The sequence below is a fragment of the Mustela lutreola genome, chromosome 2 (genome assembly GCF_030435805.1).
Source record: "Mustela lutreola isolate mMusLut2 chromosome 2, mMusLut2.pri, whole genome shotgun sequence".
Taxonomy (NCBI): Eukaryota; Metazoa; Chordata; class Mammalia; order Carnivora; family Mustelidae; genus Mustela; species Mustela lutreola.
This window is the reverse complement of record NC_081291.1, coordinates 13,000,418-13,025,982: the sequence shown is the minus strand read 5'-3', so window position 1 is coordinate 13,025,982 and position 25,565 is coordinate 13,000,418. Positions and strand designations below refer to the sequence as shown.

Sequence of the window (25,565 nt, the reverse complement as noted above, 5' to 3'; positions counted from 1 at the left end):
TTATTTGAAATTTGGTAGTGTCCAGAGTGCAGTGGACTGAGTCCCCTTGGCATATTCTTGGAATCAGTACTCCCAGGGGGAGATGTGTTTAACTCAACACTCTCAGTGACTTTCGCACATTGAGTCTTCATTGTTGCAGTGATGTGAAATCCCTGTGTCCCGAAGCCTGTGGCTGCAGACAGCTCTCCCTGTCATCACCAGCCAGCAAGAGTTTACCCCTCCCTCCTTTTTGGATTTGCAGGGTTTCTATGTTGCACTGAGACTAGTGGCCTGTGCACAGAGTGGCCACGAAGTTACCTTGAGCAATCTGAGTTTGAACATGCCGCCACCTAAATTCGTAAGTGTCAGAATCCTTCTGTTCTTTGTGCTCGTCTGATATCATCTGTCCATCTGTGCATTTTCTCTCTCTCTTTTTTAATTGAGGTGGAATTCATATAACCTAAAACTCACCATTTGAAAGTGAACAACTTACTAACATTTAGTACAGTCACCGTGTTTTTTTTTTTTTTTTTTAAACAACCAGCCCCTCCCTCTAGTTCCAGAGCGTTTTCATCACCCCAAAAGGAAGCCCTTTACCTGCTAAGTAATCCCTCAGGGGATCCCTGCCTCCCAGCCCCCGACAGCCATTCATCTTTCTGTCTGAATGGATTTGCCTGTTGTGGGCACTTTACGGAATCATGGATCGCCTGCTTTCCCCTCTGCAGTGCTCCATAGTGGGTGTCATGCTTGGTTCCTGTTCACTGAGTCGGACCACATTTTATGGTCTGTCCCTTCCTCTGCTGGTGGACATGATGATTCATGTTTTGGGATTTTGTTTGCGTGCCTGTTTTCAGTTCTCTTGGGTCCGTACTTTGGAGTGAAATTGCTGGGGCATATAGTAATTCTGTGTTTGACTTTTTGAGGTCTTTCCCCATTCTGAAAGCACTTTGAAATGTGTGTCCTTTACACAAACGTGTCCTCCGTAGTTGAATTCCTTGCCAGCCACAGTGGAGTGTTTCTCTTCCTTTACAGCACGATACCAGCAGCCCTCTGATGGTCACACCACCCTCTGCGGAGGCCCATTGGGCTGTGAGGGTAAGTGACCCGGCGGCGTCTCTCAGCTGTCCTTCACGTGCAGTTGTTTTAGCCATTTATGGTGTTCAAAACATGGCATGAGACGATTGTATCTGTTCTGTTTCAGAGTGAGTTTGCCACAGAATTTAGGCAGGACACTCTTTCAGATTAAAATCTTCTGAAATAGCTGTGACCTTTTTTGGGTGTTGCCCTGCTAAGGCAGTTAGAGTTTCAGGTGATGGAGTCTTAAAATTTTACAGTTACAGTTACAGTTAGCACTTCTGGGTCACAGTCTGTGGTTTTTGCTGTCTGGGTTCGTTAATCAAGATAGAAGGGCCAGTTGTGAGAACTTGCAAGCATGAAAGCCTCCAAGATGTCTTTGTAACTCCCAGTTTTTCTTTCTAGCCATTTTCTGTGTTATTATCCCTTTCGGATGCTCTCATTGCTTTTTGGAAAGCTTCTCTCAGTCCCTGGGGGAATGGTCTCCATGTCCCAAGTCTTTCTAGAAGCAGCAAAGACAGATAGGAGTGGTGACCTCTAAGAGGTACAGAGTTAGTCCTAAAGGAAGTGTGTGCTGTGCTTCCATCGCCTTGGGGCAGTGTCTGTGTGTGCTCGCCTTTCTGTTTTGTTTTCTTTGTAATTGTGGTAGAGTATATGTGATATGAAGTTCACCATCTTGGCCTTTTTTTTTTTTTTTTTAGAGATTTATTTATTTTAGAGAGAACACACTCATGCACGTGCATAAGACGTGTGCACGTGGAAGGGAAGGGCAGGGAGAGGGAGAGAGAGAATCTCAAGTAGACACCATGCTGAGCAGGGAGCCCGGTATAGGGCTTAATCCCACAACCCTGAGGTCATGACCTGATTTGAAACCAAGAGTCAGATGCTCAACTGACTGGGCCACCTGGGTGCCCCCACCATCTTGACCATTTTTAAGTGTATAGTCCAGTACCGTTAGGTATGTTTGCACTGTTGTGCAGCTGTCTCCACCAGGGGTCTCTAGAACTTTCTTTTCACTCCAAACTGAGACTCTGTCCCCATTAAGCACAACTCCCTCCTCCCCGCCCCAGTCCCTGGCACCCACCAGTCTCCTTCCGTCTCTGAGAATGTGAATCCTCTAGGGACCTCATAGAAGTGGAGTGATACAGTACCTGTCCTGTGGTGGCTGGCTTCTTTCAATCAGCATAATGTCCTCAGGCTTCATCCATGTTGTCGCCTGGGTCAGAAGCTCCTGTTTTGAGGCTGAGGAATATTCCAGTGTGTGAAGGCACCACATTTTGGTTATCCATTCTGTCTACAGATGCTTGTGAGGGTTTCTTAGTGCTCCCTGTGGCTCCAGTTCTTGGGTAGAGCGGGTGGTGAGGGGTCTGGCACCCCTCCCCCCCACCGGCTCTAGTCACTGGGGGGTTTCATTTCTGGAGGAGAGCAGACTGGCCCTGCCCAGACTGGCCTCACCGACGGCGCCTGGGACATACTGCCCGCGTTTCCTATTTCACAGCGGCTGCAGCTGCCGCTCTGCGCTGTACGTCCTGTTCAGACCTCTCTGTCCATGAGGAGCTTTTAGAATTTAGTTTTGTACTCTGAGAGGACTTCCAGTACTTAAAGTTGATTTTGATAATTGGTTGCTTAAGTTTTGGTTTATTTTTTTCTTTGATTCTTTAGCTCTTTTAGTTTTGTAGGTTGATATCCAGATTTAGTTGTCTTAAAGAACGAAAACCCATCTTCACTTTCATCTCTCCCGTCCTAGCGAGTTCCTAGGAGTGGGTAGGGGCGATCTTTGTCTCCTAGGCAGCTCCTGTGGTGGCGAGCGAGGCCCACGGCCAGGTCCTGTCTCCCCATTGACCTTGGCCACCAGATTCATAGTTGCTAGGGAGCTCTTTCCTTCAGGGCAGATGTTCACTTTGAAACTGCTGTAAGGCCTCCTGTGCTTTTAGGTGAGGCCAGTAGCAGGTCCTTGCCTGTTTTCATTCAGCTTCGGGCCAGAGCTCATTTTGGATTCTCCCCCAGATGCACTTTTTTTTTTTACTAACTCAGGCTATTCTTTCCAACTAGGTGGAAGAAAAGGCAAAATTCGATGGAATTTTTGAAAGCCTCTTACCCATCAATGGTTTGCTCTCTGGAGACAAAGTCAAGCCAGTTCTTATGAACTCAAAGCTGCCTCTTGATGTCCTGGGCCGGGTAAGTGGTTCTCCCATGTCCTGCACTGCTGCTGACTTCTGTCCACCCCATGCTTGCTCCCCACACACACTTATGAGGCTTTACACATGGCTATGACCATTGGGGCTTTTGTAAGAGCCAGTGTGCATGGAGAATTTGCTATGGTCAAGTTGGCTTAGGGCCTCATGGATGTGGCTCACAGATGCTCCCCAGCCTGTGGGAAGATGCTGGTGGGTCTTTTGCATGCCTAGGGAGGCAACCTCAGAATGAACTTGCTGCCCAGGGACCAGAGATGGGCAGAGGTGAGATTTGAACCCAGATCTGGGAATTTCACTGCTCCGTGTGCTTCTGGGAGAAGTATGGGAGTGTATGTCTAGAACTCTTTGCTTCTTCTCTATTTTTTTTTTTTAAAGATTTATTTATTTTAGAGAGAGAGAGAGTATGAGCGGGAAGGACAGAGAGGGGGGAGAGAGACTCTCAGACGGACTCTGCACCAAGCGTAGAGCCCAACACGGGGCTCAGTCAGACCTGAGACGACACTGAGAGTTGGATGCTCAACCGACTGTGCCACCCAGGCGCCCCTCTTTTCTATTTTTAATTACTTCTTCTCTGCCTGTGAGCTTAAGATAAAGGTACTTTAAATTTTGCTGCAGGTTTAGAGAAAAATTTATGCATTCTCTTAAGAAAAAGCTTTTACTTTTGTTCCTATTAAATCCAAGTTTTTCAAATGCAGCTTTCTATGCCAGACTGTCTTCCCTCCAGTGAGGTTTGCATCGTGGCCCCATGGGTTTGCTCTGTGCACAGAGCTCAGTTCCACAGGGCTGTCCGTACTGAGTTCCCTGCTCTATACGGAGAAGGGATGGATGTTGTTGTCTCTCCGGACTGGATCACGGCGACGTGGCAGGCACAGACCCAGAGCAGGGGACTGAGCATAGTCCCTGATGCCCCAGGCAACACCTGTGGGTCTAGGTCATGACATTGAGTAAAACTTTTTGGGAAAGATGCAAATTCCTGTCCCTTGGATTCACCTAATAAGGTTTCCGTTTGAGTGTGACTTTTGTGGACACTGGCCCATTTGATAGGACCCAGGTAGAGTCCATCTTAATACTTTGTTTTTGGAAAGAAGGCCACTAAGAAAGGGGAATCTTTCAGACTGCTTTGTTCCCTCTTGGCTGTGGCATGGTGTAGGCGGAGCTCTGTGATGGGGACTGAGTGTCTTTACAAGGCATGAGTTTTAACTGCAGCAGGATGGGGCCACCCTGTCTTGCCCATTGTGTGCATTTATTTGGCAGTCCTTGAAGAATCCCTGACACCTGGATATAATCCTGTTCTGAAGCCAGATCACGGGCGCAGCAGAGAGACTGGCAGAGGTGGAGTGGGCTTCCTTAGAAAGGGAGTGTGGCTGGGAGAGGTGCATTCTGTAGATCTGCCCGGGCTCCAGGTCTTGTGGCACACAGGTCACTTCTCATCTGCTGCGCTCTCCTTCCTTCCTTTTCCACACACATCAGCCTTATGTGCACCCATTCGAGCATGTACACATGTACCCATCCGTTCACTTCGCCATATCCGCGCACACATGTGTTCGTAACCATGCACCCGTCCATCCGCGCAGCCGTCTGTCCCTGATGTGCACATCAGTGCGCTTGCGCGCCCAGGCCGCTGTGCTGGTGCTCGTCCATCTGTGCTTCTTGCGCCAACTGTTCATTTAGTCGTTCAGGAAGTTTGGAGTCTGCTTGGGGCCAGGCCTTGTGCTGAGCACTACGAGAATGGGGATGCAATTAGAGTTAGGAGGTCAAGGAAATCGATGGTTGTATTTATTTATCAGGGGCTTACTATATGCCAAGCCCCATTATAGCACTTTGCATGAATGAAGTCCTTCAGGACTTGCAACCACCTTGTTGTGGACGGCGTCCCTTCTGTGTTCTAGATGAGGAAAAGGGGGCCTTCAGGGTGGCCAGTAAGCCTCTCAGGGTTTCATGGTGAGGGGAATGAGAGCCTAGGTGGTTCCCAGAGCCTTCACTTTTCCCTGGTGACCCCCTGCTGCCCATTGCCTCCCTGATAATTGTGATTCTGCCCGGTAAGGGCAGTGGCAGAGGGGAGGTGCCTGACATGCCAGAGCAGAAGGGTAGAGGGCAGGCACGGAAGGCTTCCTAGCGTAGCCACTTCAGGGCTGTGTCCTCCAGAGTGAAGAGATGGTGGCTAACGATGGCATGAGAAGGCCAGACGCATGACAGCGTGAGCAGAGGCTGCTGGTAATCTTACCAGGTCCTTCCTCCCCCACGCATGTTGAGCAGCATCTGGAGACAGTTCTGGTTGTCCCACCTGGGCTGGATGTTGTTGGCATCAGGCGGAGGCCGGGGATGCTGCTCAGCACTGCGCGGTGCCCAGGTCAGCCCCACCACAGGGTGATGCGGTCCCGAATGTCAGTGGTGCTGAGGTAGAGAGGCCCTGGGCAGGGAGAGGCATGGAGCCAGGAAGTCTTATTCTAGTCCTAGTTCCCTGAGCAAGTACCATAGCTTTGGAAAAGTTATTCTTTTTTTTTCCCTTAAGATTTTATTTATTTATTTAATTTTTCTTTTTTTTCCTTTAAGATTTTATTTATTTATTTTATTTATTTATTTAACACAGAGATCACAAGTAGGTAGAGACGCAGCAGAGGGTGGGGGGAAGCAGGCTCCCCACTAAGCAGAGAGCCCAATGCGGGGCTCGATCCCAGGACCCTGAGATCATGACCCGAGTTGAAGGCAGAGGCTTAACCCCCTGAGCCACCCAAGCGCTCCTGGAAAAATTATTCTTTGTGAACTTCTGCTTCCTAAAGTGAAACCGGACACATAAAGCACTCAGCCTGATGCAAAATGCCTCTGCAAGGGCATCTCTGGGCTTGAAGGGACTATCAACATCTTGCGCTCCCTAAAGATCAAGGTGGGGTTCCTGGAAGCTGGGCTGCAGTGCAGGGACCTGTGTAGGGCACAGGGGGTCCATATGCCAATCTAGGGGACAGACACAGACTGTATTCTAGAACAGTCCCCATAGTAACCCTGGGGAAAGAATTAGAGGCAAAGAGGCCAGCTGAAGGCTGTGGCCTTTGTGGAGTACCAAAGAGGCCCAAGTCAAGGACAGCAGCAGGGCTGGGGAGAAGGACCTACACATGAGAGATGTCCCTGGGCTGATGTCGCTCACAATTGACTGAGAAGGGACCAGCACATGAAGCACCACGTTTGGATGCCAAGGTGTCTGCTTACCTCTGGGCACTGGCACCATGCCCAGTGTTGTCAAAGTCAGGCAGGCCTGCTGGTTCGGGGTGGGGCTGACGTGGGTCAGGGAGGCTAGTGCTTTGATTGTGCTTTAGAAAAATCTGGCACCTGGCCTTTGACCCAGTAGAGGAATCTGTACCTGTCTGCCTCATCTTCAGGGTGCTAGGTGGGCGAAGCATACTTGGAAACACCTGCCTCCCCATCCATCAGTAGTGAATACATGCCCATGGCCCTGCACGGTGTGAATGGCGGTGGGGGGGCTTGTGTTCAGAGCCACACCTGTGCCAGAACCAAAACACGTTTTCTATCTGAGAATTCCTTGTAAGGTGATAAAAATCCAAGGTGGACAGGGTTATAATTATGATCATTTGTTAGAGAAAACAAACATGATATAACAAAAAGGATCTTGGAATTGATGATACTGCATCAGCTGATGGCTTTTCACAGAACCCATCGACTGGTTCTTGACTGCATTGTGATTGCCTTGTCTCAACTTTGCTCTGTACCGGGCTCTCAGAATGCAAGTTCTAGCAGGTGTTCTTCCTTCCCCAGTAAGCCTTGCTCTCTTTCCCTTTCAGGTCTGGGACCTCAGTGACATCGACAAGGATGGGCACCTGGACAGAGATGAGTTTGCTGTGGTAAGTCCCTGCTGTGACTCTCTTTTCCCACTCTGCCGAGGAAGGAAAAGTTTCTCGAGTCGTGGGTTTTTTTCCCCCTCTGATTTTTAAAAAGTGTTTATTTTGATGTACTTTGGATTTAAAGAAAAAGTGACAGTAATACAGAGTTCTTCTGAGTACCCTTTGGTCACATTCCCTAGTGATATTTTTTTCCCACATTGCTTTATCCAACCGCTCCCTCTCTCCCTCTCTCACCACACGCGTATGTACACACACACGGGAGACTTTCCTTTGAGCCATTTTGGAGTCAGTTGCAGACATCATACCTTTTTGTCCCAGAATACTTGTGTGTATTTCCCCAAACCAGGGATTTAACATAACCCATGTCCAATTCAAAATGAGAAAATTAACATTGACAGTGACTGGTTTATCAGAGTGTCTGTTACATGTCTTATCGTATAGCATCTGTGTTAATATGTCATTATGTATTACCTAAGGATATCATTCAGACCTTGCCCTTTGCCCCCAAACATCCTTTGCAGCAAAGAAGTCCCAGCCTCCTGTGTTACATTACTCAGCTCCGTCTCTATCGTGACTTCTGATCTGGAGCGACTCCGTGTGTCTCTGTGTCTTGTGGGCATTTTAAAGAGAGCCGGTCAGCAGTCTGTAGAGCGTCCCTCAGCCTCGGGATTTTGGCTGTTTCCTCATGATGATCCAGGTCGTGCACTCGTGTGGTGATCCCACCGAGGTGATGCTTGTCTTTCTCAGGGTCCACCATCAACAGGACTTGTGATTCCTTACCCCACGGTGTCAGCCTTGACTGACGTTGGTGGAGGCTGCAGGTTTCTCCCTGCAGAGTTACTCTCTTCCTGTGTGCTCAGTCTCTTGTGGGAGACACATGGGGACCGGACCACCCCATTACCCTTCCACCTCTCACCTGCTGGTTCTCGCATTGTCCCAGGAGTCTCGCCTGCTTGACGAGTGTGATGGTTGGCAGATGAATTTCTCATTCTGGCACTTGCATGTTTTCTGCTTAGCCTACTATAAGGAGTTTGTATCAGTGGACTCGGGACTGCATCCTCTGTTCCACGGTTTATAATCATTTAGTGGTGTGACTTAACTTTGCCCATTTGGAGCTCCTCCCCGCTGGCTCTTTGTCCTTTGGGCACATCCCATCATTGTCTGAGCGCTTTCTTCCTTTTGGCATGGTGGGATGCTCCTGGCTCCTCCTGTGTATTTCCTGTCCCAGCCCTGTACCTCCAGGGAGCCCCAGTTCCATGTAGTGGACAGTGGTGTCAGAAACCAGGATGTAGGCTCTGGGGTGCTCAGTGCCCCTGGGGTGCCACTGCTTTCAGGACCTCTTAGCAGATAGAGCTGGAAGTAGGTGTGTATAGATGCGCCCAGCAGGTGCCCTGAGGCTCCACCATCTGCTTTCAGGTCTGCTTATGTCTGGGCCCTGGCACCCCGGCCCTCTTCTCCTTTTGATAGCAGTGATGTGTCTGTGTTGGTCAGGGCTCTCCTGTCCTATAGGCTGCCTTTCCACGCAGCTGCTCCCTCCACACCCCTGTAGCTCCCTGCCTTCCTCTTCAGCTGCCCAGCGGTCAGGCTCACGTCCTCACATGCCAGCTCTCTTCACCCTGGGCCTGTGCCATTCTGTCTCTCCTCTCATTCCTCCCTTTCCTCCACCTCTTATCTCGGACCTTTCCCATTCACGGGACTTAGTCACTCACTTGTTCCCTTAAATCTCAAACAAAGTAGAACAAAGTAGCTTCTTGTAGGGCAGTGTGGTTTTTTGTTTTTAAAGATTTGTTTATTAGAGCATAAGCAAGTGAGCTCAAGCAGGGGGAAGGACACAGGGAGATGGAGAGAGAGAATTGCAGGCAGACTGCACACTAAACCTGGAGTCCAACACAGGGCTCTGTCTCATGACCCTGAGGTGACAACCTGAGCCAAAAGCAGGAGTTGGGCACTTAAGCCACCAAGCTATCCCAGGAGTCCCTATTATTATTATTATTTTTTTTATTGTGGCAAAATAAATAGAACATAAAATTTTACTGTCATAGTCATTTTCAAGTGTGTGGTTCGCTGGCATTAATACTTCCACGTGGCTGTGCAGCTGTTACCACCTTCCATCTCCAGGAACCTTCATCTTGCAAAACTGAAACTCTGTCCCCAGTGGACACTAGCTTTCCCATCCCCCAGTCCCTGATTATTTAGTTTTTGTATTTTGTCTGATCGCACTGTCATCAAACTGCTCTTGGGGTGATTCCCAGGAATGGGATGGCTGGCCCAGAGTGAACCCGGGCCTGTGCCCCTCTCTTCATGGCCTCGGGAGCCCTGAGTTTCGTTCTTGTTATGTTTTTATCATTTCCCATCATTTCAGCTGAGATATATAGTGTTCTATAAATGGGTCTTAAAATTGTATCATTTGGGTTTCTTTTAATCACTTGCTGGGTTTAACATTCTGTAGTAGTTTTAAGTGATGGTAAATTTTATGTATGTCAGTGATCTGGTCTATATTCAAATAGCAACTTAAGGAATTTTTTTTTTTTTTTAAAGATTTTTTTATTTGTTTATTTGACAGACAGAGATCACAGGTAGACAGAGAGGCAGGCAGAGAGAGAGAGGGAGGGAAGCAGGCTCCCTGCTGAGCAGAGAGCCCAATGCGGGACTCGATCCCAGGACCCTGAGATCATGACCTGAGCCGAAGGCAGCGGCTTAACCCACTGAGCCACCCAGGCGCCCTTAAGGAAGATTTTTAAGTGGGAAGGGTTATAATTTTGGTTTGATTATTGTTACTTTTTTTTTTTGAGAGAGGGTTGGGGGAGAGGGGCAGAAGGAAGAGGGAGAGAGAGAATCTTAAGCAGGCTCTATTCCCAGTGTGGACATGACCTCATCCAAAATCAAGAGTCAGAGGCTGAACTGACTCAGCACCCATGGACCCCTGGTTTTGTTACGCTTTAAAACAGACTTAAATCTATGTATTAGACAAAGTTTCTTTTCTTTGCCCACCTGAAACAGGAAGTACACACATGTGGCTCTCAGTGTGTCTTTAGACTTCCAAATTCCAGTATTTGGGGACTCCTCAGCCCTGGGGCTGTGTGGTGAAGGGACATGTGCAGAGTCTGGTGTGATTGAATTCCTTTCGGGCTCATGTTCTTATGTGATTAAACACATCTTGGAAAAATGATGCTTTAGAATGCATTAGGAAAGGTTTATTTTATTATTATTATTTTTAAAGATTTTCTTCATTTATTTGACAGAGAGAGAGAGATCACAAGTAGGCAGAGAGGCAGGCAGAGAGAGAGGGGGAAGCAGGCTCCCTGCTGAGCAGAGAGCCCGATGCAGGGCTCGATTCCAGTACTCCGAGATCATGACTTGAGCTAAAGGCAGAGGCTTAACCCACTGAGCCACCCAGGCACCCCAGGAAAGGTTTATTTTTTACTCTGTTAAGCTTGGGAGTGACCTCAGAAAGAGCCATCCTTGTCACATCACTGCAGTCCTGGAAAGAGATGCGCGTTCCCCACCCATGGCCTGTGCCTGGCCACCTGAACGGAATCGTCTTTCACACCCACAGGCGATGCACTTGGTGTACCGAGCCCTCGAGAAGGAGCCTGTGCCCTCTGTCCTGCCCCCGTCCCTCATCCCACCTTCCAAGAGGAAGAAGACGGTCTTCCCAGGTGCTGTGCCTGTCCTGCCCGCCAGCCCCCCGCCGAAAGACAGCCTCCGTTCCACACCTTCCCACGGCAGCGTCAGTAGCCTGAACAGCACGGGAAGCTTGTCTCCCAAGCACAGCATCAAGCAAACACAGGTACGGGTGCTCTCTGTGTGTGGCCCCTCTTCAGAGTCCCAGCCAGATCCTGGGGAGCAGGTAATTTGGGACCCCAGAAAGGTAACATTGATGATTACAGTTTTTGTTTTTTATTATTTATTTTTTTAAAAATATATTTTTAAAAAGATTTTATTTATTTGTCAGAGAGAGAGAGAGAGAGCGCACACACCGCCAGGGGAGCGGCAGGCAGAGGGAGAAGCAGGCTCCCCACTGATCGAGTAGCCTGAGGTGGGGCTCAGTCCCCTGCCCCTGGGATCATGACCTGAGCTGAAGGCAGTTGCTTAACTGACTGAGCCACCCAGGCGCCCCATGATTATGTTTTTTAGAACAATATTTATGGTCAGTATCTTACTCTGAGTGTAATGGAATACCATAGACTAGGTGACTGACAAACATTTATTTCTCAGAGAAAATCAGGTTGTTGGGAAGCCAAGATCAGGCACTGGCAGATTCTGTGTCTGAAGAGAGCCCGATTCCGGGCTCACAGATGGTTTTCTTGCCGTGTCCTCATGTGGTGCAAAGGACAAGGGAGCTCTCTGGGGTCCTTTATGAGGGCAGTGATCTCATTCATGGAGCTCCGCCCTCATGACCTAATCACCTCCCAGAGGCCCCACTTCCCAGCACCATCACATCAGGATTAGGGTTTTAACATACGAACTCTGGGGTTGGGGGGAGCAGCACAGTCATCAAGTCTGTAGCCACAGGGATTCAGAGTTAGGTTTCTCATTCATTTGCACACAAGTACCACTGTTCCTCAGACACTCCGCTTCCTCCCACCCCTTGGGCTCTGTCCTCTCGCCTCTGTCCCTCCTGCCTCAGGAAGCGCCTCTGCTGGGCAGGCGCAGTTCCAGATCGTACCCCAGCACTTTGTGGGGAGGTCATGAGGCCTCCGCTCGTGTGGGGCACCTTACCAGGGGGCCGGGGCATGACTGCAGCCAGCATGCCCTGGGCTCTGTCCACCCTGTGTTCTAGGTTCCCCCTGCCTGGCCTGTTACGCAGTTAGTTATGTGTCATCTCTCTTCCTCCCATGCCCCTCCCCCTTAGCTTTTGAGAGCGGAGTTAGTTCATGCTTCTGCTCTCAGTGTCACAGCAATCCCAGGTGCCCTGGTGCTCAGTAAACACGCTGAGTGTCACGTGAGTGAGGGAGGCGTCCATCTCGTGTTTGGAAAACAGTGTGGGGCTCTGACTCCCAGCGGGCAGTGTCTTATGTATCAGAAAGACATTTCTTGTTCTGGTAAATGTAGCACACCATAAAGGGCTCTTTTATAAAAAGGCACACCTTTGAGATGATCTAAAACGTGCAAGAATGTGACATCCTGAGTTCCATGCTGAGTCAGGCTTTGCATTCTGCCTCATTTGTGGTGTAAGGGGGAAAGCAATGCAGGTGACATGAAGAGTGCCAGCCCGGACTGCCATGCAGGTTCGGATATGCACCATAAGAGGAGAAACGGGAAACCATCTTGTGTTGGTCAGTAAGTGACAAAGTCTGCTAGGAATGGCTGTGGCGCTCACTTGGGACCCCATGACTTGTCGTGAGCCCCCGCCGGCGCTTCCCCAACCCAAGCAAATGTCTTTGTGGATCTTGTTCGGATTGCAAAATGCACCTCATCAGGAACCAGCAGGAAAATTAAAAAAACCAAGGTTGATGACTCACAGGTCCTGCAGAAAGTGCGTCACACCCAGGGCCTCCCCACCAGCAAGGCCAGGGCTAGAGAGAGAGCAAGCTTGGCCATGGGGCTCTGGCTTTTTGGGGTTGAGGATGGGGGCCTAGGGTTTCTCGGGTTCACTCTTCGCTGGTGAGTTTAAAACGTAAGAGTGGGAATGAAAGCATGGGAAGGGAAAAGTGGGACCACTTAGACGGCCAGCTACCTAGGCCACCCCGGCTTTCCCAGGGGACCGTCATGGGCCGGCCTGGCTCTTTCTCTAGTTGTGTGGCTGGCAATGTGTTCATCTGAAATGGATTTTTTTGAAATGGGTGCCTCAGCAACCAAAAGCTTAATGGCGGGCACTTAAATTACAATCAGAAAACGAATTGTCAGGCACTTAACGCTCCAGAAATACATGATCAGATGGTGATATCCTCCTGCATGTGACATAGTTATAAAGTTAAGCATTCCACTTGGTGTTGGCAGGGAGGGAGCTCATTTTCCAGGAGCCTGCGGCACCATAGAGTGAGAGTCCTCTCCGAGAGGGTCGAAGTGGTTTGGTCAGGGGGACAGTACAGCCCCCCTCAGTGCCCCAGCCGCTGGGAGAGGCACAGCCGACAGGGCTTCCCCTCTGGTGGGTGGGTGTCTCTTAACAAGCCCCGCGTCCGGCTGGCCTAGTCTGGGCATCTCCAGCAGCTCAGCAGCCCACCAACCGTGCCCACACTTCCTGGGGTTGCCGCCGTGGCCATGGGACTGGCCTCTGCCCTCGGGGAGATTGACAGTAAGCGTATCCGTGAACTAAGGACGATCAGATAGCTGTGAGGAGCAGAGCAGCCTGGCCCCGGCGTTGTGGGGTAAGGAGGCGGGGGTGCTCCTGCAGATGGCGGTCAGCTGGAAGGTCACTAAGGAACTGATACCTGGGCTGATACCTGAATGACAAAAAAGCCATCGGAGGACTAGCCTGTGCCAAGGCTCCTTCGTGGGAACCTCTAGAAACAGGAAGGAGGGTGGAATGGAGTCTGAGAGGGGGCCAAGGCTGGTAACTTAGACTGCACGAGCTGTTTTCCAGGACCACCAGCACCTGTGTCTGCAAAATTCTTGTCGAGCATTCTTACTAAGTACTGGAGGTTAGGTTAGTGGTGACAGGTTTTACTGACAAAGAAGCAAGTGGGGCCAAGGCTGCTGACAGGTACAGGCCAACCAGCCTTATAATTCCTGTCCTTGGTGATCTGGTGGCTCTCACCAGATCCTGAGAGTACGCTGCTGATTACAACTAGACCTGTTTTACCAGGGACCTCTATCTGGGTTGGGGTGGAAAGAAGCAGATGTGCTCCCTTCCCCAAGGGTGAGGACAGCTAGTGGAGTCACATGAGAACGAGTAGATCTGGAGACCCATAGTCACCAAGCTGTCCCCTCCCCTACTTCTCTCCCCACCAGCTTGGGGCCACCAGGTCCTGTCTTCACAGCTGGCTGTGGGGTGCAGCTCCTGCCAGCCACCAGGCCCTGTTGTCATGTATTGGTGGCCTGTGGCTTAAACCAGCCCTTTCTGGGAGACCCAGCTCCAAGGAGAAGGCTGTCCCACGTGGGATTTGTAGTGAAGTAGGCTTCAGAGTGTCACTGCCGACCTCCTGTGAGACCCCAGAAATCAGGCAGCGAGCTCATTCCATGTGCATGTTGAATGTTAGGATTTTTGTCATCTCAGGGTTGTAATCTCTTTGGACTTGTGGAGCACAGAAACCATTGTCTCCCTCAGCTTAGCTTGTCTGGTCTGCTGTTACTTCCTCCTCAGGTTTCTTGGCATCTGGGGCTTAGCTTACCCCCAGCCACTGAGCTTAGAGGCAGCCGGCCTCTTTGTTAGAGGTCCTTCACGTGCCTCTCCGTGACCACTCTGAGACAGCTTACTAGATCCACAGAATGAGACAAGTGAAGTGCAGGTCTTTCTCCTTATCTGAATTCCTGCTCCCTGAGCCCTTGCTATTTGAATTTGTTCCATAGATTCTGATAACTCCTTGCTGGACTAACTCATTCTCCCTCTCCAGAATCCTGGAACTGAAATGATCCGGGTAACGTGGTATCTCCTGCTTCCCACCTTTGCTTTCTGGAGTCCTAGTGCTCACGCTGCATTTGGGTAACAAGGGAGACCTGTTCAGAAAGAGCAGATGAGGAAAAACATGTCTAGAAAAAGGGGCAGAGGCGCCGTGGAACTTGGTTCCATAAGTATGCCAAAGGTCAGAGGTGACATGTCCAGAATTAGCAGTTGAAGGGGCCCCGATACCCCTGAATTAGGAGGTGCGTGGGCTCTGGTGGGCCCTCAGTGGCATTTGCCCCTTCATGTAGACTTGAGCAGGCCATGGGAGGGGTCACACATGCAGCAGGCAGCCAAGCCGTGGTTGCCGAAATGGCCCTATGTGGGGTTCACAGATCCGTTTAGCTCCATGTCCTGGGGCGGTGCCCTCGAGGGTGGGGGGCCCTTGCGGGTGGCAGGCATGCTTATCTGGGTTCCGGGTTCCCCTGCCAGCACCAGAGGGCCCAGGGCACCTGTCAATCCAGCAGACACCGTTTTCACGTCCGCCTCATTCACTCCCCGTCAGTGTCAGGTATGTGCTGACACCCCATTGGGGACACTGCTGTGTCACAAGGAATGGAGTCAGGGACAAGGACAGAGTACAGGCTCCTGAGCGGTGGGCACGAGAACTCCTCTGGCAGCTGCAGAGAATTGTTTGCAGACAGAAGATGAGAGGACCAGGAGGGCTGGCTCGGGGGCGGGGCTGGTTGGTTCTCAGGAGACCGTCCTTCTGATGTGGGCCATCAGGAGGGTCTACCCGGCACACTTGAACCCCCGCCTGGAAGGAGGTCAGCGGCTTCCCTCCGAGTCCCTTCAGACCTGCTGGGGCTTTGCCTCCCTCTGAATACAAGGGGCAGGGCGTGCCACGATGGCATGGGAGAGGCGCACTGTGGCTACTGGGGGAAGCTGACTGAGTGCTGTCCACTGCTCTCAGCCTCGGTTTCCCCACTCACAGAATGGGGCTCCTGTCTGCCCTCTGGGTTCGTGGAGTCATGCTACCCACGTGCGCGGAGAAGTGCTTTACTAGTCCTCCCGGCAGGAGCGCACGGAGGAGCTTTACACGCACTGTGTGTGGTGGTGAGAAGCTAGGGACCAACCATCTGCAACCCCTTTCAGCCCACGGTGAGCTGGGTGGTGCCGGTTGCAGATAAGATGCGATTTGACGAGATATTCCTGAAGACCGACCTAGACCTGGATGGCTATGTGAGCGGCCAGGAGGTGAAGGAGATCTTCATGCACTCTGGCCTCAACCAGAACCTTCTAGCACACATATGGTAAGGACGGGTAGGTGGCATCTGCTCATCCAGGCCTCCTGTGTGGAGGTCCTGGTTGTGGGTGACTCCGAGGGGCCCCGAGGGTGTGAGGCTTATGCCGAAGGAAGGGCAGGTGGCCGGCAGGGCGCCGTGGTTGAGGCCTGTCCAGCCTCGCAGCAGACCACCACACCTGCCAGGTGGATGGGGGCTGAGTGAGAAAGGAGCGCCAAGGTCCCTTGCCCTGTGCCCTGGGCATGGCAGCCCACTCTCCACCCGTGTGGTCCGTCTGGACGGCTCTGTGGCACTGTCCTTGAGTGGCTGGGGCGAGTTCTTGCTGGTGGTTGTGCGGGTTCTAGCGGGAGGCCCCGCCTTCCCACAGCCAGCTGGGGTGCAGATGTTTGGCCCTGCCCCTGGGAGGGGAGGGCAGCTCGGGGAGAGCCACCCTGGGCAGTGGGGGCTGCGGCTGCCTCCCCGGGGAGGCCTGTGAAGGTCAGTGACACGGCTCCCATCAGGAGAGTGAGCGGTCAGCAAGACCCCAGTCCGCACCTCAGGGCCAGCCAGGGAGCCGGCCTCAGCCCTCCTTCCTGCAGGGTGGACCAGGGCGATGTCCCAGCGCCGGGGTGACTCCCTTTGCAGCTGACCAGTGGTGAAAGTCACTGTCTAACTTTGTCCTCAGGCCTTATAGGGCCTCACTTGGGAGTCACAGGGAGAGAATTTCCATATAATTCTGGAGAGGTGAACATTTCCAAAGAAGAGCAGTGAAATTTAGCACGTTACTGAGTAGCTTGGGGAAATAACTGTCCTTGGTCGTAATTCGTAGATGCCCACGTTGTGAGGGGAGGCCGCAACCTGAGAAAGCAGGCTGTCCCTTCTGAAGGAGTGTGTGACAGACACCCAGAGTCAGTCACCAAATAGCTGGGGGAGGCCAGCTGCTTAGGGCCAGTCATCCTCCGCCCCTTCAGCCCCGGTGCCCGCTTTTAGAGGCCGAGGAAATGCAGTGTCCCCTTTATCACCTTGAAGTGTGTGTGTGTGTGTGTTTCAAAGGTTGCAAGCCACATCCTGATCACAGCGTGGGGACGGTCCCTCAACCTGCGAGTGGCGCAGGGGCGGGGAGGGGACGGGGATGTTGCCAGCATGCTTGGGTTAAAAGAAGGAATGCAGAAAACGTTGCGTGGGAGGGGAAAGGCAGGATGAACATGCTCTAGAAGAGTACCATGATGGCCTGGGTTTGTCTGCAGGTGGCAGGTGGCAGGGGGCAGGGGGCATCCCTGAGGCCGGATAACACGCCTGCCCGGAGGCCGGCAGGGAGGCCTCGTGCGCCCCGCCCCGGAGCCAGACTGCGTGTGTGCTGCTGTGGGTAGAGGCTGGCCGAGCACCCCGCATGTGGGCCTTGGAGCCCGCATTCTGTCAGAGACGGGGAGCAGCAGAGGGCCCGAGGGAAGAGGCCTCGCGCCCGGGAACCGCTGTGGGCTGGGTGTGCAGCAGGACCAGCCCTGGCAGGCAGAATCTGCACACCTCATCACTCAAACTGCAACAAGAATAAAGATATTTTATATCAGCCTTTATCAGCGACATTCAGTGGGGTCTCTGTGCCCCCCATAGCCCTGGTCACTGGCTGTTTGGGCCCGACTCAGTTCACCGTTCCCAGCTCCCTGCTACGAGTTAGAGAGTGGTGACCTTGCAGTCACTGTGCACAGTGGGAAGTGAGGCCGCCCGTGGAGCGGCCGGGGTGAGACATCACTGATGTAGAGGCCTCGTCTGGCTGTGTGAGGCTTTCCTCCCCATACCAGGCAGCTCCGTGGTTACTGGGCTGGCTGCAGAGCTGCTCCCCCAGGCGCTGCGGGAGCTCCATGTGCCACGGCCTTACGTGCTGCCTTGTCCATCAGCCAGGAGGACAGGAGGCCACATGAGCAGGCACCCCTTGGCCGTGAGGCACTGTTCTGTGTAGCACGGTCAGACGAGGCTTTCTGGGCCCCATTGCCTCAGGGCGACAACCCAGAATGCTGCGGCTGTCATCCCCGTTGAAAGCCAGCAGCTCAGGCTGCTCAGATAACCCAGGCTGGCTAAAGACCCGAGGGGGCAGGCTCGGGCCCTGCTTCACAGCCCCCAGAATGGCTGTTCTGTCCTGGACTGTCGCAGTGCCCCCCCCCCCCCCCCACGCCATCAAGAGCTGGTGGCATTTCTGGGAATTGCTGCTGAGGTCTTCCCAAAGGCCTGCCACCTCAGCCTGTGGGGTGGGGTTTGGTGGTTCTCCAGCCAGGTGAGGCCCCCACTTCCTGTCCTGATGATGTCCTCTTTTTTTTTTTTTTTTGAAGATTTTTTGTTTATTAGAGTCAGGGAGTGAGAGAACACGAGTGGGGTGAGGGATAGAGGTAAGTAGACTCGCACTGAGCAGGGAGCTCGATATGGGGCTCAATTCCGGGACTCCGGGATCATGACCTAAGCTGAAGTCAGATGCTTAACCCACTGAGCCACCCAGGTGCCTCCTTAACCAGACTTTGGGCATGGTGCTCCGGTGGGGGCGTCGGGACTGCTGTCCGGGAGCGGCATGTTCAGTAGGAAAGGAGTTGCCATTGTGCCTCATTGTTTGTATTGTCACCGTTCATTTCCTCAAAGGATGGGTTCTGTGATTTGTTTAGTTAGCATGCTGGGCCAAATTCTTGCTTCTGATGTGTAATTAGCATCTGCGCGTTTCTCCCAGGGCCCTGGCTGATACGAGGCAAACGGGGAAGTTAAGTAAAGACCAGTTTGCATTAGCTATGTACTTCATTCAGCAGAAGGTCAGTAAAGGCATCGACCCCCCTCAAGTCCTGTCACCGGACATGGTCCCGCCCTCAGAGAGAGGCACTCCCATCCCGGTGAGTACTGCCCCTCAAACCGGGTCCTGTTCCTGTGGTTTCCCACAGCCTGCCACCAGGTGGCGGCAGTGGCCCGTGTGAGCCTGCCAGTGCTCTGCTGTCCCTGCTTACCTTGATCTGGCCCCAGCTTTCACCAGGGGCCTGGGGTGGGTCTAGGAGGTGTGTTTGGGCCACTGGGATAGTTTTCCAGGCTGGGTACTGGCCCTTTTGCTGCTGTGAATTGGAGATACCATGATCGTATCCCTCATACTAGGACCTACTAGTACATGCTGGGCAGTGAGGTCAGTTTGTCAAATTTTTTTAAAGATTTTATCTTTAAGTAATCTGTATACCCGGTGTGGGACTTGAACTCACAACCCCAAGATCCAGAGTCACATACTCTACAGTTGAGCCAGCCAGGCGCCCCTCGGTTTTGTCAGCCCCTTTTTTTTTTTTTTTTTTAAAGGGAGGGAAGGGTCAGAGGGAGAGGAAGAAAGAGAATCTTGAGCAGGCTCCACGCTCAATGTGGAACATGACGTTGAGCTCAATCTCGCAACACCGAGATCATGACCTGAGTCTAAATCAAGTCAGATGCTTAACCGACTGAGCCCCCCAGGTGCCCCTCAGCTTGACAATTTTTAATTCTCTATCTGAATTTGGTTCCAGGACGGTTCAAGTTCTCTTGGATCAGGAGAATTTACTGGTGTGAAGGAACTTGATGATATCAGTCAAGAGATTGCCCAGTTACAAAGGTGTGTTAAAGCTCCTTCTCCTGAGAATCTGAGTCTCACACCAGCCCTATGCCTGCTTGTACCACAAGTACCAGAGACTTGTGAGACATGCGGCAAGTTGGCCATTACAGGTCCGTACAGCAGAGATGAGGGGCTGTACACTCCCCTGAGTTCCTGAATTGACTTAATGAGCTCGAGCGATGATGCCTGCAGTAATCCGTGTGGGCTGGGGGGGGTCTCAGGCAGGTTGTTGATCGGCAGCCCCAGGCCATGCCCCCTGACCTCAGGAAGGCCTTGCTCTCCCTCAGCACACAAAGTGGCTGAGTCTCAGGTGGCAAGTTAATGGCTTAGGACTGACAGCTAAACTGAGAGAGTCACAGGGCACCAGCTGAGCTGGGTTCTGTGGGTAAGGACGGAATTGGGCGCTGAGAAGTCGGTGACAAGAGAATGCACCATGGCCATAGTCATGCTGTCACTCATCTGTGCTTTCCTGAAATCTTTTCAATGGCCAGAGAGAAGTACTCCCTGGAACAAGACATTAGAGAAAAGGAAGAGGCAATCAAACAGAAAAGCAACGAAGTACAGGTAAGCACAGTGCTCACCCTGGGCAAATGAGCTGTGTCCCACACAGCGACTGCCAGGCCCATCAGTGGGGGTGGGGCAAGGGAAAGCTAGCTTCTGGGGGGCTTCCACCTGAGACTTTTAAGCTTACTTTAACCTCAGACAGGGCTTGCTTGCTTTCTCTCTTTCAGCTGAGCTATCGATTCACATCACTGAAAATTTGCTCCTTTAGAGCATACAATTCAGTGATTTTTAGCATATTCAGTATGTTGCTTAACTGTCCCCTCCATCTAGTTTCCATCACCCCAAAAGGAAACCCTCACGTGACCATGAGCCCTCACGTCACCATTGCCTCTCCCCCCTATTGCCCCTTCCCAGTCCTGGGCAACCACTAATCTGCTGTCTCTCTAGATAATGCCTGTTCTGGATGTTAGACGTGAGGCCTTTTGTGTCTGACTTTTTCCACTCAAGTCTCAGTGTTAGAGGTTCAGACAGTGGTTGCTAACTTATTCTCAGGACAGTCCTGCTTCCTGGAGTGTCTCCTAGCAGGTGGTGGTGATGCAGAGACCAGGAGTCTGACTGCTGGGCTCAAATCTAGTTCTCCTTAGCTGTGTGACCTTGGGCAAGTTACTTAACATCTCTGGGTTTCGTATGACACTGTTCTGCTTTCCCGATAATGACTGTTCTGCTTTCCCGAGCTGTGGGGCTGGAAAATGGGGTCTGGCCTTTGCTCAGCATGCACTCAGGCTCCTCCCTGCTCTTCTCATCATTGGAGCAGAGGGGAGTCTGCACCAGGAGCAGGGGGTCCCACAGTGTCTCGGATCTGAGTGGATAGAGAAGGTGCTGCCCCTCTGAGGACACAAGAGGTGGCTGTGGCACCCTGAGAGGGAACGCTAGAAGTGCCGCTGGGACTGGTGGTCTCTGTGAGGACCTTGAGTGTCCTGAGCTCAGAGCTGGGTGTGGGAGAGGAGCATGGCTCAGTGGTCAGGGTCCGGCTCCACTTTAGTAACCTCACCTGAGTGACCTGGAGTGGTGGCTCAGCCTCCTAGCTTCCATCTCTCCTGCCGGCACCAAGGGTTGGTGTATGGGCTGTTCACAGGGCCTAGAGCAGTGGCTGGCTGCTGTGTGTGCTGAGAGAGTGGCCAGTTCTTTCTGGGCCACCTCCAAGGGCGTGGACTGGAGCCAGGGGAAGTAAGTAGCGTTGACTCCGTTGGGCTCTCGAGGCACTGGGCGGCCCTCCCCTGCACCACCCACACAGGGACTGGGACAGACACAGGTACTAGGAGGATGGCACGTTCTGCCCATCTGTGGGACATGTCACATCTGTCATGGCTGTGGTCTGCAGGTGAGGTGGGGTGGATGTGCCCGCCCTGCTTCGGGACACTCACTGGTTCACGCTGTGCAGTGTCCAGACCCTTCTTTCCTTCCCTGGCTTCTCACTCTCTGCCTGTCAGCAGTGAGGACTGGGCTGTCAGTGGTCTCCTGGAATGTTTCAGATTGGAAAGCAAGGACCAGGCCTCCTCTGACAGGAAGCGCTTTTTGCTCAAATGAGCTGCTTCAGCAGCTTACCTTACCTCTTCTATAAGACCACCTTGTAGGCGAAGTGACTGTATTTCTCTGAAAGCCCCCACAGTACTTTCCTCCTGTCATTTTATTCTCTCTGAGGCCTCTGATTTCCACCCGTGTCCTGGAATTGATCCCTCAGACGCAGGTGGCAGAGAGGCGGGAGTGGGCTCTGCATCTGAGCCTCCATCCCCTTAGTCCTGTGGTGTGGCGGAGCTGGCCTCCTCTTTCCTTGTGCCTGGGCTGGGCCCAGCCAGCGACACGGGTGTGTGGCCGGTTCTCCCTTCCTATTGTGTCAGGGTTGCTTTGAACATGCTGTGGTTTACATTCTGGTCCCTGGAGATCTGGGTGCTCTGATGGCATTTAATTGCCCAGGAAGCCAGTCACCAGGTCTCTGGTGCCTGCTCTGGGTGATTCTGAGGAAGATGTCAGGTCTTTGCAGTGACTCGTTCTGACATCTGAAGGTACTGTCCCTCTGGTCTGCGGCAGGCGCAGCCAGGCCGCCTGCAGCCCTGACTGGTGGGCTCTGATGGCACATACCTGCAGCCTTGGAGGTACTGGCATCTTTGTGTGCCCCGACAACCCCCCAAAGCTGGGAGGGAGCCACATGCCAGCCAGACTGGCCCCTGTTCGGGGTGGGGGGGTGCTCATCTGCAAGCAGGCCAGGCTGGGGCTCTGCTGGAGTGCTTGATGGCAGCTTTTTGGTCCTAGACTGAACGCTCTATTTTTTTAAAGTTCCTTTGTGAAAACCAGGTTTGGCTTTGGTTCCTTTCCCCACGTGGGTCTCGCTGGGAGATCACTTGGTACAGTTTGTGGGTCAGGGCTCCGTGTGCGGTACAAGTCCTTTGTCCTCAGGTCTGTTTATGTTTGGTTTTAGGCAGTGGAAGCTTCAGCTTCAGCCCCTCTGGTCCTGTTCCCAGGGCGCCCCTTCCCTGTCCCCCCTGGGGGTCTCTCGCTTCTGTTTCCATTGCTGTCGATCTGGTGAGCACCTGTAGCGCCTTTTCCTAGTTTTTTGTTTTGTTTTGTTTTGTTTTGTGACAACAGCTTTTACTGAGCTAGAACTCACAGACCACACCATCCATCCACTTAAAGTGCATAATTAATGGTGTTTAGTGTCAGCGCCCATCACCACTGCCAGTTTGTCAACATTTCCCTCTGAAAGGAAGCCCCGTCCCCGTTAGCAGTCCCCATTTCCCTCCCCAGCCCCTGCGACCACTTACCTGCTTCCTGTCTCTGGATTTACCTGATCTGCACCTTGCGTGGTGATGGAGTCCTACATGGTGTGGCCTCTGTGTGTGGCTTCCTTCACTCCTCCAGTGTTTTCAAGGTTCATCCACGTTGTAGTGTGCATGTCAGTGTGTCATTCGTTTTCGGGGCTGAGTGAGGCTCTATGGTGTGGCCGGACCACATTCTGTTTGTCTTCAGCTGTTGATGGATATTTGGGTTCTTTGACTTTGAGGCTATTGCAAATGACGTCACTATGAACGTTCATGTACAGGTCACACGGACATACGATCTCACTTCCGTTGGGTCTGTTACCCAGGAGTGGAATGGCTGGATCATATGGTAACTCTGTGTAACCTTTTGAGGAACCGTCATACAGTTTTCCAGTGTGGCTGCACCATTTTACATTCCAGCCTTAATGTATGAGGTTTCCTGTGTCTCCATATCCTCGCCAACACTTCTTTCCCATTTTTTATTTTGGCTTTCTAGTGAGTATGGAGTGGTATCTCATTACCCTTAATGCTTTCCCTAATGATGTTGAGTGTCTTTTCATGTGTTTATTGGCCATTTTTGTAGCTTCTTTGTAGAAATGTCAATTTGGACCCTTTGACCATTTTTTTTTTTTTTTTTTTTTTTTTTTTTTTTTTTTTTTATTTATTTGACAGAGAGAGACCACAAGTAAGCAGAGAGGCAGGCAGAGAGAGAGAGAGAAGGAAGCAAGCTCCCCGCCGAGCAGAGAGCCTGATGCAGGGCTCGATCCCAGGACCCTGAGATCATGACCCGAGCCGAAGGCAGCGGCCCAACCCACTGAGCCACCCAGGCGTCCCTGACCATTTTTTTTTTTTAAGATTTTATTTATCTATTCGACAGAGAGATCACAAGCAGGCAGAGAGGCAAGCAGAGAGAGAGAGGGGGAAGCAGGCTCCCTGCTGAGCAGAGAGCCCGATGCAGGGCTCGATCCCAGGACCCTGAGCCGAAGGTAGCAGCTTAATCCACTGAGTTACCCAGGTGCCTCCCCTTTGACTATTTTTAACTTGGCTTGTTTTTCAATAGGTGAGTTGTAAGAGTTCTTGATAGTTTCTAGATACAAGTTCTTCATCAGATATGTGATTTGCAAATAGTGTGAGTTGTCTTTACTTTCTTGATGGTGTCCTTTGAAGCACAAGAGTTTTAAATTTTAGTGAAGTTCAGTTTATTCCTTTTTTTCCCCTGCTCTTGCCTTTGATGTCCTATCTTGGAACTCATTGCCAAATTCAGGGTCATAAAGATGAATACTCTGTGTTTTCTTCTAAAATTTTACCATTTTAGCTCTTACATTTACATCTTTGATCTGTTTTCAGTTAATTTTTGCCTATGCTGTGAGGCAGGGGTCTGACTTCATTCTTCCGCATGTGGAGATCCGTTGTCGCAGCACCGTTTGTTGAAGAAACTGTTCTTTCTCCATCGAATGGTCTTGGCACCCCTGTTGGATATCACTTGGCCACCGATGTGTGTGGCCTTGTTTCTGGACTCTCCATTCTATCCCGCTGATCTACCTACATTTCTCCTTATGTCAGTACCACACTGTCTTGATGGCTGTAGCTTCTTAGAAAAACACCTCATTTTCTTGGGCTTCACTTGATTGTGCTTTGCGGATATGGTGTGGTTTTCTGTTTTTGTTTTACAAATCGAAGGTTTGTGGCAACCCTGTGTCAAGCAAATTTACCAGCGCCATTTTCCTGATAGCATTTGCTCACTTTGTGTCTCTGTGTCCCATTTTGGTATTTTTTTCAATCTTCCAAACTTTCTCATTATTGTTCCGTGCGCTATGGTGATCTGTGGTGAGAGATTATGACTCACTGAAAGCTCAGATGATGGTTAGCAATTTTTAGCAATAAAGTATGATTTTATTTTAGGTGTACACATGTATTTTTAGACATAATGCTGGTGTATACTTAATAGGTTGTAGTACAGTATAAACAATTATATGCACTGGGAAACTAAAAGCTTCTTTTGACTTGCTTTATCGTGATACTTGCTTATTGCAGTGATTTGGAACCAAACCCACGACATATCTGAGATATGTCCAATATAAATTTTGAAATTGAAAAGCACGAGTCCTACTTTTTTCTTCTTTTTCAAGATTGTTTTGGCTATTCCGAGGCCCTTGTGTTCCCTAATGAATTTTGGCATCACCATGTCAGTTTCTGCACAGAAGGCAGCTGGGGATTCCAGTGGTCAAGTTTGCATTGTGTTTGTAGGTTGTCTGGGTTATTTCTGTGTTATCTTTGCTCAGATACCTCCCCCATTCTGAGCCAGCTCCCATCCTAACCATGAGTTGGTGGGTCTTTGTCCCTGTGGAGCTCTTTGATTCCTCCTTTTTCTTTATAAAATGAGGCTCAAGATTCCTTGATACCCTAGGCTGTTGGCCACCCGGTGTCCCAGGCTGCCACACCGGGCCTGACCCTCCTCCCTGCTTCATCTCCTTCTCCTCCGTCAGCTGTTCTTCCCTCAGATGTGGTAGACCCATGTCCTAGACTCCCTGCCACCAGTCTCTTCTCTTCCCCAGACTTGTCAGACTGAGGATCTGCTTCCTGAATTAAAGGTCAAGGGCAGGGAGACTGGGGAGCTGTCTAGAGAGGAGAGAGCCATGACATTGTTATCCTCAAGGTAGAGAGGAGATGCTGTGTCTGCTTTGGGTTTTTTCCTAAAGTGGCACCAGCAATCCATAGCCCAGGCCTGACCTGGGATCGGCCTCACCATCTTCGTGTTCCTGTACCCTCAGGGTCCCCT

The 25,565-nt window shown here is 51.4% G+C and overlaps 1 protein-coding gene across 11 annotated transcripts in view; it reads left to right on the top strand.

The window, feature by feature from the left end:
• Nucleotides 1–25,565, top strand: part of EPS15L1 (epidermal growth factor receptor pathway substrate 15 like 1) — a 95,598-nt gene that overhangs the window by 26,679 nt on the left and 43,354 nt on the right. For all 11 annotated transcript variants that reach the window (XM_059160361.1, XM_059160353.1, XM_059160352.1 and 8 more), the window contains 9 exons: nucleotides 242–337; nucleotides 1,012–1,074; nucleotides 3,106–3,231; nucleotides 7,043–7,102; nucleotides 10,659–10,892; nucleotides 15,741–15,898; nucleotides 18,579–18,735; nucleotides 19,381–19,466; nucleotides 19,958–20,030. In XM_059160361.1, the coding sequence (XP_059016344.1) occupies nucleotides 242–337; nucleotides 1,012–1,074; nucleotides 3,106–3,231; nucleotides 7,043–7,102; nucleotides 10,659–10,892; nucleotides 15,741–15,898; nucleotides 18,579–18,735; nucleotides 19,381–19,466; nucleotides 19,958–20,030 (1,053 nt within the window). The remainder of the gene's footprint in view (nucleotides 1–241; nucleotides 338–1,011; nucleotides 1,075–3,105; nucleotides 3,232–7,042; nucleotides 7,103–10,658; nucleotides 10,893–15,740; nucleotides 15,899–18,578; nucleotides 18,736–19,380; nucleotides 19,467–19,957; nucleotides 20,031–25,565) is intronic.